The sequence below is a fragment of the Phoxinus phoxinus genome, assembly GCF_949152265.1.
Source record: "Phoxinus phoxinus genome assembly, chromosome: 15".
NCBI classification, from domain to species: Eukaryota; Metazoa; Chordata; class Actinopteri; order Cypriniformes; family Leuciscidae; genus Phoxinus; species Phoxinus phoxinus.
The window spans coordinates 8,919,313-8,933,840 of record NC_136890.1 but is presented as its reverse complement, the minus strand read 5'-3'; the positions used below and the strand labels follow the sequence as shown (position 1 = coordinate 8,933,840).

General features: G+C 34.0%; 1 protein-coding gene across 1 annotated transcript in view; it reads right to left on the bottom strand.

The window, feature by feature from the left end:
- Nucleotides 1-14,528, bottom strand: part of mtor (mechanistic target of rapamycin kinase) — a 174,465-nt gene that overhangs the window by 62,092 nt on the left and 97,845 nt on the right. Inside the window, exons 29-30 of the mRNA XM_079637383.1 lie at nucleotides 10,492-10,567; nucleotides 1,042-1,181 (exon numbers count right to left, since the gene is read on the bottom strand). Coding sequence (XP_079493509.1) covers nucleotides 1,042-1,181; nucleotides 10,492-10,567 — 216 coding nt within the window. The remainder of the gene's footprint in view (nucleotides 1-1,041; nucleotides 1,182-10,491; nucleotides 10,568-14,528) is intronic.

Here is a 14,528-nt window from a genome sequence, read left to right as displayed (position 1 = left end):
CTCCGCAGTACTTGAGCGAGCTCTTAACTTATTATAGTCCTTCACGTCTACTGCGATCTCAAAATTCCGGCCAGTTAATAATACCTAGAATATCAAAATCGACTGCTGGCGGTAGATCCTTTTCCTACTTAGCACCAAAACTTTGGAACAGTCTTCCTACCATTGTCCGGGAAGCAGACACACTCTGTCAGTTCAAATCTAGACTAAAAACACATCTCTTCGGCCTAGCATACACATAACACATTATAGACTTATATAATTAGGCTGCATAGTTTAGAACAGCCGGGACCGGGAACACTTCCCGTAAATCCTGATGTACTTGGTACATCATAATAAGGATGGCGTCTACGCTAATATTAGTCTCTCTGTCTATCCCGAGGTTTACTGCTGTCCACCGGAACCAGGCCGTATCCAGATCTGATGAAGGACCAGCGCCAGGACACGACGACGACGCTGACCTGAAGTGTCAACCAGTCTCTCCTCCTCTCCACTGCGACTTCAACCAACCGGAACTGGACAAATACTCTGATTCATTCTGAACTTCATACACTGTTCACTCATTGGCCAGAGGAGAACTGGCCCCCGACTGAGCCTGGGTTCTCCCAAGGTTTTTTTCTCTATTCTGTCACCTGATGGAGTTTTGGTTCCTTGCCGCTGTTGCCTTACCTTCTGGCTTGCTTAGTTGGGGACATTTAATATTCAACAATATTATAGATCTGCCTTAAAGGTGGATGATGATGAAATTGTTTTTTTGTATTATTTTCATGTTATCATTGTGAAGCTGCTTTGATACAATCTGTATTGTAAAAAGCGCTATATAAATAAAGATGACTTGACTTGACTTGACCTTCAATAAGAATATGACTACATATAACTGTCTGAAAAAAGAGGGGTATTCAATAAATTTATCCTGCAACAAAATGTACAAATGGCATGCATGAACTGACAAATGCAAATTCCAAAAAAGAACCAAAGTTGTAAAAAAGCAAGAATGAGCCTGCTCACTTCCAGAAACTGACAAGTTATGTAATGTGTGCATACCATTCGCCTAGCGCTTCCAGACATCTCATGCGACCCAGAATTAGCTCCGGATCATCTTTGTTCATGTCAATTTTTTTATCGTAGGCAACCAGAGCATCTTCCCACTCATGAAGTTTCTCGTACCAGGTGGCCTGAATCTCCTGTAGTGGAAGACAAAACATAAAAGAATGAATGATGGAAATAATTTAAATGAACCAAAATCTCATAGCACACATCATATCATTATTAAAGGGAGCAGAAAAATCAGGGACTAAAATTTATTTAAGATGAAAATCAGTTTTTCACAATTGCTAAGACACTAAACCCCATTCTCTGAACCAAATTCTCAAAGGCCTAAGCTCATTTGTTGAATTAATCACTCTTTCTGCAAAACCTTAAACAAGCTCAGGCAGTTAGACACCATTTGCAAATGTCATGCACTCTTTTAGCAAAAACACATTCTCACTCACTAAAACACATTTTGCACTGTGATGTACTTGTTGCAAAACAGTAAACACAAGTGGCAAAAGTTACACAACTACAACACAGTTGTCATCGTTTGCACACAACGGCTCAACATTGTTCACACTTGTTTTTAATGATGTGATCAAACCAACTGTACAAAATATAAGCCAGCAGAGTGTGCAAGTGGCACATGTACACTTAATATTGATACGGGCAATGATCTGAGAAGGAGAGCAGAAGAATATGTGCAAGAGGAGGTGGACGAGGAGGAAGAGGATCAGGATGAGAAAGAGCAAGGTGTGGAGAATGTTGTCAAGGCTGGCTCCGGCACACCAGAGGTTTTTCTCCTTTGCCTGGCAAGAGAATTGTCTGTGATGTGAACAAAGTCCTCAGGCTGGACCCAACTTGAAGATGTGATGAAGAATTAATCTCTCATTGACTTTAATTTAGCAGCTGTACAACTTTATTGAGTGTACAGTAACATGCTTTTCATTTAGAGCTTTGACCTTTTGTGCTTGACATTTGGCCCACTGTATTTTTACAGTATGCAAGCATGTTTTTTATTTAAGTGCATGCTCTGGATGCTGTGTTTTTAATTAATTTATTTAGTGTCTAATAAATTATCTGTAGTGTTTTTAAATTGACTGAGGTGCGCATGATCTACAATTTGAGTACAGGTGAAATGGTTTTGAGATGATTTTGCCAGAAGAGTCAGGGGTTCTCTAATGTAGTTTAAAGATTTGGTTTTGTGTTTTGGTTGTGAGGAAATTAGTAAAGGTTTCAAGAAATTTGTCTTAGCAATTGTGTAAAACTTTAAGTATGCCAAATTAATTAAGCTCATCTTGGTAATTAAAAATCAGGATTTTCAACATCACACAATCACATCTATGGGAATGCAGACAGCAGAGTATAGACGGCTCCAATTGCTGTTCCAATATTTAATGGAAGGGGAAAGCAACCGTTTATTTGAACCCTCTGCGGTCTAAGGTGTTTTTGGGGTCCTTGAGATGTCCTTGACATGCCCTGATATTTGTGCTTTTTTCAGTTGCTTATAAACATATTAATGGCAAAGGTGTCATTACACTCTATTCAGCACAAACAGGGCTACCATAATATGTGAGCAACATGTATGTACATGTTTGTATTTTTGAGACAATAATGTTTATGCATGGTTATTGAAAAAAATAAAAATGTAAGTTTCTAAAATAAGGCCTCAAAACACACACTTAATATTGTGTCCACAAGACTTTTGACTAACGGATGTTGTCGCCTTGAGTTTTTGCTTCAAAATGATCTGAAAATCATCCTGCCAAATCATTCACATAAAACCATACATTGATTTAAATTTTGTAAGGCACTTTACTTTTTGTTTGGAAAAGCAATATGCATGAGGGTGATTCAATGATCATAAATACTGCTGTGATTCACACCTGAGAAGACAATGACCTGCATAATGAGGCTACCACAATAAAGAATGCAAGGACAAAAGAATATATATATATATATATATATATATATATATATATATATATATATAATCCAAATATAAATGAAAGTCAAAAGCACATTTTTAGTACATAGTCATACATGGAAACAAATCATGTTCAAATAGGATATATGGGCCATTCTACAGAATTGGTTCAAAGTTAGAGTTGGAAACAAATTTTGTATCTAAAAAATTGTATAATATCCAAGAAAAACATTTCTAGTAATTGTGCAGTTAATTATCATACTGTATTTTCAGAAAGTTTTGGAATATATCCTCTCCCCAAATGTGTCATATAATAAATAATTTAATGAGAAGGCTTATATTGACCTATCAAGATGTTGCTTACATCTACCTCTTAAAAATATTTTTTGCTATTTTATTAAAAGTTTTCACATGTAAATCAACAATAATTATAATGTTAACAATATTTCAAGTGTAATCTTTCTTTGTAAAAAGTATACATTTTATCATATGTATTTCAAAGATAAGGATTCATTAGTTTGAATATTGGAACAAACACTATAATAACATCTTAGTTGATAATTCAATATACCTACTTCAAAACTAATCAACGAAATCTTGTCTAAACATTAATATTTCGTCTGTAACACATCATTTTTATGATAGCATATGAATGTTAATTTGCAGTTTAATACATTGCTTATACAAAGACATTTTATTTAAACATATTTCAGTCGAATAGACACTCAACAGGAACGAATGATGTACAGTATAACACTTATATGTAAGCTCAAAATCAACAGAGTATTTTGATTCTCTTTTGCACTGATAAGAAAAAAAGCGAGCTGGCGATACCGCCGACCCCAGGGGGTTAAATTATGATTGAAATTATACAAATGTAAATTCAGTTATTTGTACCCTAGCAGTGTTGCCACAGTTACTTTGAAAAAGTAATCTGATTACTGATTACTCCTTTAAAAAGTAATTTAGTTACTTTACAGATTACTTGATTTTAAAAGTAACTAGTTAGATTACAAGTTACTTTATTAGTTACATTCAGCAGCTGCCGACAACACCCCCGCCGCCTCAACATAAAAATGACAACCGGTTTTGCCTACACTCACTTTATTGGAAGTGCATTTTTAACAGTAATGTCAACATGTATCTCCTGACATTTTAAGTTGAACTTAAAAACTATTTCCTGAAAAAAAAATTTTTTTTATAAAAAAAATTGTAAATAACTCACTTTCTCACTTAATTCACTTAACATAAATACATGTTTTTTTTCAAATAAAATAATGACAGTCTTTCTTGACCTGACTCCAAATGTTTCTTCAAATTTGATGTAGTTTTTTTTGTGTTTATTGTAGCTAGATAGCACTTTGTTGTCACCAGATTGTACAACGAACCTTAATATTGTCATCTTTAGCTGACACAAACTCAATATAGTTACGGGGTGATACGTTCATGTAACATGTAAGGGTGGCGTTGCCAATAAAGCACCTACAAGCTCACAAAGAACGTGCCAAAGAGAAATGCACATTTCATACGGATTACATAAGCAGAGAGCAGTCTGTTTTCGTTTCGAATTGTTCTGTTTAAAAGTAGACATTTCAATATAAAAATAGCTTCCGTGTCGTGATTATCTATTGTCTGCTATATTTAGCCTACTTCTTATTTATTAAATCCAGGCAATTGGTCGATGAAACATTGATTAAAATTAAGATACAATTAATACAAAACGAAATTCACTTTAAAGAAATGCTTTGTGCTTTCTGTTTGAGGTCTCTGTGAAAAAGCAGTATTTTAGTGCCGCTTTCAGAGCGGTCATGTCCGTAACGGAGAACTGTCACCGTGTCACGTCCGTAACATTGTTTTTTCCTCATAAATGCGAACACGAAAAATAAAATAAAATGGATATTTTATGTTCTCTGGAGAGCCAACCCTTCTTCATCCGGTGTTTAGTATTACTTTTGGTTTGCGCAGTGTGTATTTCTCTCATATTAGCCTAAATATAAAACGCATGTGTGTAGAGTAGACTGATATTTTTCTAATGTCTGGACTCCTTTATTAAGGGAGTATGCAGACGTTTCAATATATTGGTATTAAATGCATTTTCTGATCATTTATATTTCATTATATTACCGGTATATGTAAAGTTTTTTCCTGCAAATGTCACGTCCATAACGCTGGAATTGCCCAATTTTAAAGAATTTATCCTCAACTAGTTTTGTGGTGTAGGTCTACGTATTTTATAATGTTGACTTCAAATAATACTAATAGTAATTTAAAGATGTGGTAGCATTGGATCTGGACGGGAAGGATAACTCTGGGAGTTGGAAGGGGTGTTTCGCGATTCTGCCTTCACCGCGACACAGGTTCGTTGATCTGAATGTCGCGATTTCGGTTTCATATCGCATTACAGCCATAATTGTTACTAAGGAAAATGGCAAAAATAGTAACGCACAGTGACTATGTGCAAGAGGAGGTGGACGAGGAGGAAGAGGATCAGGATGAGAAAGAGCAAGGTGTGGAGAATGTTGTCAAGGCTGGCTCCGGCACACCAGAGGTTTTTCTCCTTTGCCTGGCAAGAGAATTGTCTGTGATGTGAACAAAGTCCTCAGGCTGGACCCAACTTGAAGATGTGATGAAGAATTAATCTCTCATTGACTTTAATTTAGCAGCTGTACAACTTTATTGAGTGTACAGTAACATGCTTTTCATTTAGAGCTTTGACCTTTTGTGCTTGACATTTGGCCCACTGTATTTTTACAGTATGCAAGCATGTTTTTTATTTAAGTGCATGCTCTGGATGCTGTGTTTTTAATTAATTTATTTAGTGTCTAATAAATTATCTGTAGTGTTTTTAAATTGACTGAGGTGCGCATGATCTACAATTTGAGTACAGGTGAAATGGTTTTGAGATGATTTTGCCAGAAGAGTCAGGGGTTCTCTAATGTAGTTTAAAGATTTGGTTTTGTGTTTTGGTTGTGAGGAAATTAGTAAAGGTTTCAAGAAATTTGTCTTAGCAATTGTGTAAAACTTTAAGTATGCCAAATTAATTAAGCTCATCTTGGTAATTAAAAATCAGGATTTTCAACATCACACAATCACATCTATGGGAATGCAGACAGCAGAGTATAGACGGCTCCAATTGCTGTTCCAATATTTAATGGAAGGGGAAAGCAACCGTTTATTTGAACCCTCTGCGGTCTAAGGTGTTTTTGGGGTCCTTGAGATGTCCTTGACATGCCCTGATATTTGTGCTTTTTTCAGTTGCTTATAAACATATTAATGGCAAAGGTGTCATTACACTCTATTCAGCACAAACAGGGCTACCATAATATGTGAGCAACATGTATGTACATGTTTGTATTTTTGAGACAATAATGTTTATGCATGGTTATTGAAAAAAATAAAAATGTAAGTTTCTAAAATAAGGCCTCAAAACACACACTTAATATTGTGTCCACAAGACTTTTGACTAACGGATGTTGTCGCCTTGAGTTTTTGCTTCAAAATGATCTGAAAATCATCCTGCCAAATCATTCACATAAAACCATACATTGATTTAAATTTTGTAAGGCACTTTACTTTTTGTTTGGAAAAGCAATATGCATGAGGGTGATTCAATGATCATAAATACTGCTGTGATTCACACCTGAGAAGACAATGACCTGCATAATGAGGCTACCACAATAAAGAATGCAAGGACAAAAGAATATATATATATATATATATATATATATATATATATATATATATATATATATATATATAATCCAAATATAAATGAAAGTCAAAAGCACATTTTTAGTACATAGTCATACATGGAAACAAATCATGTTCAAATAGGATATATGGGCCATTCTACAGAATTGGTTCAAAGTTAGAGTTGGAAACAAATTTTGTATCTAAAAAATTGTATAATATCCAAGAAAAACATTTCTAGTAATTGTGCAGTTAATTATCATACTGTATTTTCAGAAAGTTTTGGAATATATCCTCTCCCCAAATGTGTCATATAATAAATAATTTAATGAGAAGGCTTATATTGACCTATCAAGATGTTGCTTACATCTACCTCTTAAAAATATTTTTTGCTATTTTATTAAAAGTTTTCACATGTAAATCAACAATAATTATAATGTTAACAATATTTCAAGTGTAATCTTTCTTTGTAAAAAGTATACATTTTATCATATGTATTTCAAAGATAAGGATTCATTAGTTTGAATATTGGAACAAACACTATAATAACATCTTAGTTGATAATTCAATATACCTACTTCAAAACTAATCAACGAAATCTTGTCTAAACATTAATATTTCGTCTGTAACACATCATTTTTATGATAGCATATGAATGTTAATTTGCAGTTTAATACATTGCTTATACAAAGACATTTTATTTAAACATATTTCAGTCGAATAGACACTCAACAGGAACGAATGATGTACAGTATAACACTTATATGTAAGCTCAAAATCAACAGAGTATTTTGATTCTCTTTTGCACTGATAAGAAAAAAAGCGAGCTGGCGATACCGCCGACCCCAGGGGGTTAAATTATGATTGAAATTATACAAATGTAAATTCAGTTATTTGTACCCTAGCAGTGTTGCCACAGTTACTTTGAAAAAGTAATCTGATTACTGATTACTCCTTTAAAAAGTAATTTAGTTACTTTACAGATTACTTGATTTTAAAAGTAACTAGTTAGATTACAAGTTACTTTATTAGTTACATTCAGCAGCTGCCGACAACACCCCCGCCGCCTCAACATAAAAATGACAACCGGTTTTGCCTACACTCACTTTATTGGAAGTGTATTTTTAACAGTAATGTCAACATGTATCTCCTGACATTTTAAGTTGAACTTAAAAACTATTTCCTGAAAAAAAATTTTTTTTTATAAAAAAAATTGTAAATAACTCACTTTCTCACTTAATTCACTTAACATAAATACATGTTTTTTTTCAAATAAAATAATGACAGTCTTTCTTGACCTGACTCCAAATGTTTCTTCAAATTTGATGTAGTTTTTTTTGTGTTTATTGTAGCTAGATAGCACTTTGTTGTCACCAGATTGTACAACGAACCTTAATATTGTCATCTTTAGCTGACACAAACTCAATATAGTTACGGGGTGATACGTTCATGTAACATGTAAGGGTGGCGTTGCCAATAAAGCACCTACAAGCTCACAAAGAACGTGCCAAAGAGAAATGCACATTTCATACGGATTACATAAGCAGAGAGCAGTCTGTTTTCGTTTCGAATTGTTCTGTTTAAAAGTAGACATTTTAATATAAAAATAGCTTCCGTGTCGTGATTATCTATTGTCTGCTATATTTAGCCTACTTCTTATTTATTAAATCCAGGCAATTGGTCGATGAAACATTGATTAAAATTAAGATACAATTAATACAAAACGAAATTCACTTTAAAGAAATGCTTTGTGCTTTCTGTTTGAGGTCTCTGTGAAAAAGCAGTATTTTAGTGCCGCTTTCAGAGCGGTCATGTCCGTAACGGAGAACTGTCACCGTGTCACGTCCGTAACATTGTTTTTTCCTCATAAATGCGAACACGAAAAATAAAATAAAATGGATATTTTATGTTCTCTGGAGAGCCAACCCTTCTTCATCCGGTGTTTAGTATTACTTTTGGTTTGCGCAGTGTGTATTTCTCTCATATTAGCCTAAATATAAAACGCATGTGTGTAGAGTAGACTGATATTTTTCTAATGTCTGGACTCCTTTATTAAGGGAGTATGCAGACGTTTCAATATATTGGTATTAAATGCATTTTCTGATCATTTATATTTCATTATATTACCGGTATATGTAAAGTTTTTTCCTGCAAATGTCACGTCCATAACGCTGGAATTGCCCAATTTTAAAGAATTTATCCTCAACTAGTTTTGTGGTGTAGGTCTACGTATTTTATAATGTTGACTTCAAATAATACTAATAGTAATTTAAAGATGTGGTAGCATTGGATCTGGACGGGAAGGATAACTCTGGGAGTTGGAAGGGGTGTTTCGCGATTCTGCCTTCACCGCGACACAGGTTCGTTGATCTGAATGTCGCGATTTCGGTTTCATATCGCATTACAGCCATAATTGTTACTAAGGAAAATGGCAAAAATAGTAACGCACAGTGACTTGGATAAGTAACTTTAATCTGATTACTGGATTGGAAATAGTAACGCGTTAGATTACTCGTTACTGAAAAAAGTAAAGAGAATCGCTCTTCATTCGTCTCATTCCTCAATAGAATAGTAAAAATAATCAGCATCATTGCAACTAATTTATTTTCACTGACTGTGAGATAGGCCTATGATGGTCTTTTGGTGTATTTTTTGTTTGTTATTGCGCTGTTCCCTGAGGAATAGGCTTATGTTGCCCACCAACCTCTACAATATTAAATAGGCTATATTGTTGTCATCTCTATTTTTAACTTTTGATTCTATTTTTCTGTTCTAAAAGTTTGTTCTATTCGGTTTAAAATGTACTATTACATATTTCATTTTTGCTTTCGTTAAATTTAACCAATTCTGTTGTAGCCTAATAGGCATAGGCTATTTATTTTTTTTTTTTATTTGTTCTATTCTGTTTTGTTTGTTTATATATTTAATCAGTCTCATTCTTGTTGAAATAATGAAAAAAATTTTTTTTTACAATACGTTGTGATGTAAAAAAAAACAAAAAAAAGCAGATAGCCTACAAACAAAGATATATAGTTCACTGTTCGTTCAAATAATAGTCTATATATGTATTGTTTGTTTAAACAACATTAACCAATTTTTTTTTCTTTCTTTAATAATAAAATTAGCCTATTACTATAACATGCAGTTTCAACTATACCAAATATTAGGTTGTTTCATTACTGTACAGCAAATGTCAATAGCTCTTTTTTATTTTTCATGTTTGTTGTAGGCTTATTTGGAAATAACCATAGCTGTAGTATTTCATCCTTACTGTTAATTGACATTAGCCCCACTTAAGTTTCAAAATGCGGCAATTGCAACTGTTTTGCAAAATGTCCCTTTGCGCCACCTGGCAGTCATTTCACGAACGACTTTGAAATGGGATTGTTTTATTTTTGCCGCGCCAGCTGTCGCGGCGGTAATAGGCATTCTGGTTGACTACCTACTGTAGATGTGTAAACGTAGCAACATATCTTCCAAGACATGTCCTGTGTTTCTGGACAGCAGGAGACACTTTGAAGACAGGCGTACTGTGCATTACATGATGTCTCAAAACATCTCAACAGTTAAAAAAATACATTACTAAAAAAAAAAAAAAAAAAAAAAAAGCTACATAAATGTGAACAAAAGGCTTAGCTATTACGAAATGACTTTCAGATGAAGAGAGACAAATAGCTACTATTTCCCCTTAATTCTCATTAAAATAATGAGGGAAAAATATATTTTTTTAGGTGAAAAATTACCAAAACCTTTCTTGACAGGGTTTGTGTAATTCACCCAAGTGCTCATCTTTTGTAATCAATGCATAAATAATAAACAGATGAATAAGGTTGTAAAGCTCTTACCAGTTCTCCAAAGTGTTTCATGGCATACTCCAGCACTCCTGATGCGGCCTCTGGCTGCTGGAGCTTATTATTGATGCTATTAAAAGAAACAAAAATTAAAGTTTTAGTCCGGAATCGCTCTAAATCTACTTTAATACTACACATATGATAATGGCTAAAAGTTTTAGGTTGGCTGTAAACAACAGTCTCTATATTTCCTTCTCAGCTGAGGTCCAGACAATACTTTTTTGGAATAGTTATAATTTCCATCTGGGCAAGTAAAATAAAAATAAAATTCAAAATAGTTCAGCTCAGTGAGTACAGCTCCGTTGTTTTGACGGGCTGCTCACTTTAAACGGTATAAACAGTTAAATAGTGCTACAGTTGTCAGTATGTATCGCAGTCCAGTTGGAACACAGCCAGGCTCCACTGTTTGAATATGTCTGGAATAGACCCATTCAGAGACCTTTTGGCATTAGTATAGTCTCAAGTATACAAGGAGGAAAGTCATTCAACAAAGGCAGAACAAAATCTGCTGACACGAATCAATATAAGTGTAATATAATTTATAACTGTACAAAACGATAGTATCTCCAAGAAGATGAGGAATTAGCCAGTAAATTTGCACAATAAAGGTTCTGTCAAGTATTTCATTTTTATGTTTATGATGCTTCTAATGACCAATTCAAAAACTTCCCATCTGGAAGCACTCTTATGTAACGCAACTCTGAAGTTTTCCATGACTGCCAAACTTGCCAATATATCTTGTTTTACAAGGGTAAGGGAATCCCAGTGAAAACAAATGATGCCATGAATCCAAACAAAAAAAAAACGCATACATAGGTCATTAGTAAAACAATAATATATATATATATATATATATATATATATATATATATATATATATATATATATATATATATATATATATATATATTTGCAACTCATACCAAAATCATTGATGTTACAACACTAAAAGAAACAGCAACTATTATGGTAACGATAAAAAAAACACACACAAAAAAACAAACACATTTTACATTATGGGAGGCATTTCTGGTTCAAATCATAAAGTTGCACTATACAAATAATCTTTATCTGTCAGTTTGACTGAAAGAGCTGTACAATTTCTTCATGTTCTATTTTCAGAAGAATAACGTAATACTTAGTATATTAATGTCAAGTCAAGTGTATACAGCACTTTTTACAATACAGATTGTTTCAAAGCAGCTTTACAGATATAACAGGAAAATACTGCAAAAAAAGTTTGTTTCCAGAAGAAAATAGCGTCACAGTCCAGCTTAAGTAAGTTCAGTGATGTTTTATTTTTGTTTAAAAAAAAGTTATTATTTTGTTTCATTTATACAGTATAGCCGCTCGAGTAAACCATGATCGTCCAGCTCAGTTCAGCTCTTGTATAAAAGTGTCAATGCAGGCAGATCAATATTATTGTTGAATATTAAATTAAATGTTAAATTTAATGTCCCCAACTAAGCAAGCCAAGTCAATGGTAACAAAGGTGGAAAAAGGTGACAGTGGCAAGGAACCAGAACTCCATCAGGTGGCAAGATGGAGAAGAAATAAAACCTTGGGAGAACCCAGGCTCAGTCGGGGGCCAGTTCTCCTCTGGCCAATGAACGAACAGTGTATGATTATTATTATTATTAGCCCGGTTCTGTGAACTCTGCATTGGCTCCCAATTAAATATCGTATGAATTTTAAAATATTGCTGATTACTTACAAAGCACTAAATGATTTAGCTCCGCAATATTATCCAGTTCCATCTAATGTGACATAGTATAACAAGAATATCTATGGCAAAGGCTCTTTTCAGTCGCTGCAAACATTGTTTCTTCTTTCTTTTCTTTTTATTCCGCTGTAACAGTATGAAATACATACATACAGTACATACACACATATATACGGTAACACTTTACTTGAAGGGGTGTGCATAAGACTGACATGACATTATGAAGAATCATGACATGACACGTCATGAATATAAAGGAGGTTTTATGCATGTTTATGACAACTGTCATTATGTGTCATTCGCTCAATTATGACATTTGTAATGCAAATATGACATTGTTTGAGATGTCTCTGTTATGACAACTTGACATAAACCAATACATCTTAACCTGTCAGTGTCTTTGTCATGACAACTTGACATTACCAAGAGAACATAACCTGTCATAAATATGTCATAAACATGTCATAGCAGATTCATTATCCTACTTAAGAAACTACTTAGCTTTATGGATTGAATTTGTCATTAAAATGACATTTTAATGACAAATACAAATTTTACCACTGTAGTTGAGGTCAAGAAAAATATTCATGACACAGTTATAAAAAAAATTGACGGAGTATTAACACTTAATGACATTTTAATGACAAATTCAATTTGTACCACTAGTTGAGGTCAAGAAAAACATTCATGACACAGTTATAATGGCCTCATGACAGCCAACGTCAAAACCAACCACATGACCGTTTACTGTAATGTTAACCCATAAAGCTAAGTAGTTTCTTAAGTTTGATAATGAATCTGCTATGTCATGTTTATGACATATTTGTTGTCATAAACTTATTTTAACATAAATCAAGATTTATGTTATCTTGGTATTGTCAAGTTGTTAAGACACTGACAGGTTATGATGTATTGGTTTATGTCAAGTTGTCATAAAGAAATCTCAAACAATGTCATAAAGAAATCTCAAACAATGTCATATTTCCATAAAAATGTCATAATTGAGCGAATGACACTTAATGGCAGTTGTCATAAACATGCATAAAACCTCCTTCATATTCATGAAATGTGTCATGTCATGATTATGAAGGTGTCATGTCAGTCTTATGCACACCCCTTCAAGTAAAGTGTTACCATACATACTCATGTGAGTAAGAAAGGACACCTTTTATAATTTTTTGGTTTTACGTATCACAACATAATAAAAAAAAAGCATATGGTGGTTAGCAGGTCTTAAAATAAGGTAAATACAACTGCAGAAGAGCAACAACAAATGAGAAATTACACTGTGTCATTATTTATTTAACATAAAGCCAAGATGGAAAATCCATGGGTGACAAACTAAGTACACCCTATGATTTAATTGCTTGTAGAGACACTTTTAGCAGCAATAAGTTGAAAGAATCTTTTTCTGTATGACAGTATCAGTCCCTCGCATCGTTCTGGAGGAATTTTGGCCTGCTCTTCTTTACAACGTTGCTTCAGTTCATTAGTGGCTTTTGCACCGGGTAGTTCTAGGAACTAGTCACCAGGGTGGTTCCCTGAACAAAATGTTCCCTAGGGCCATTTTCCTGGTTGCATTCGCACCGCCGGTAGGAACTCTGAAGTGACGTAAGCGGCGCTTGATGTTGTGACCTTTCTTTTGACGGCGCAGAGAACACCTGAGCACACAGTGCTCGCATTCTCCGTGTTCAGTAGTTTATGATCTGTTTAACAGTCCTGTCTAATACGTCATTAGATAGAGTTGCAATACAAAGAAAGTAGACAGTATATGAAAAAGTATTACGGCTGTTTCACACCGCAAGCTTGAGCTTCACGTCAGCGTAACTACATCTTCACTGCAGATGCAGATGCGCGAGAGTATTCACACTGGAAGCGTTGGTGCAGCGTCACAGCAGCGGCTCCAGGGCTACTTATAACAAGCATTCCTTTACAAAGACAACTATAAAATAGTTTTTAGAAGTTGGTCATTTATAAACTTGATGGTCTTGAAAGTTTGTTCATATGGGGAGGTGTACATTCGCATGTAAATGGAAAACAACAAACACAACAAAGAAAACAGCTCCGATCTTGTCGTTTCAGTCATACTTTTAGAAGACACCAAACTCAAAAACACACACTCGGTTTGATGTGGGTAGTGCTAGCCTATTATATACCTGTCTGTGTATTACATAAACTAAAAGAAAGTTTATATATAATATATTCTGGCTAGTTTACTAGTTTCTTTTAAATAATACACCATACTTTCACCCAAACTGAATAACTAAAAACAAGATCCTGTCTTCAGGATCACTAGAAACTCACAGCT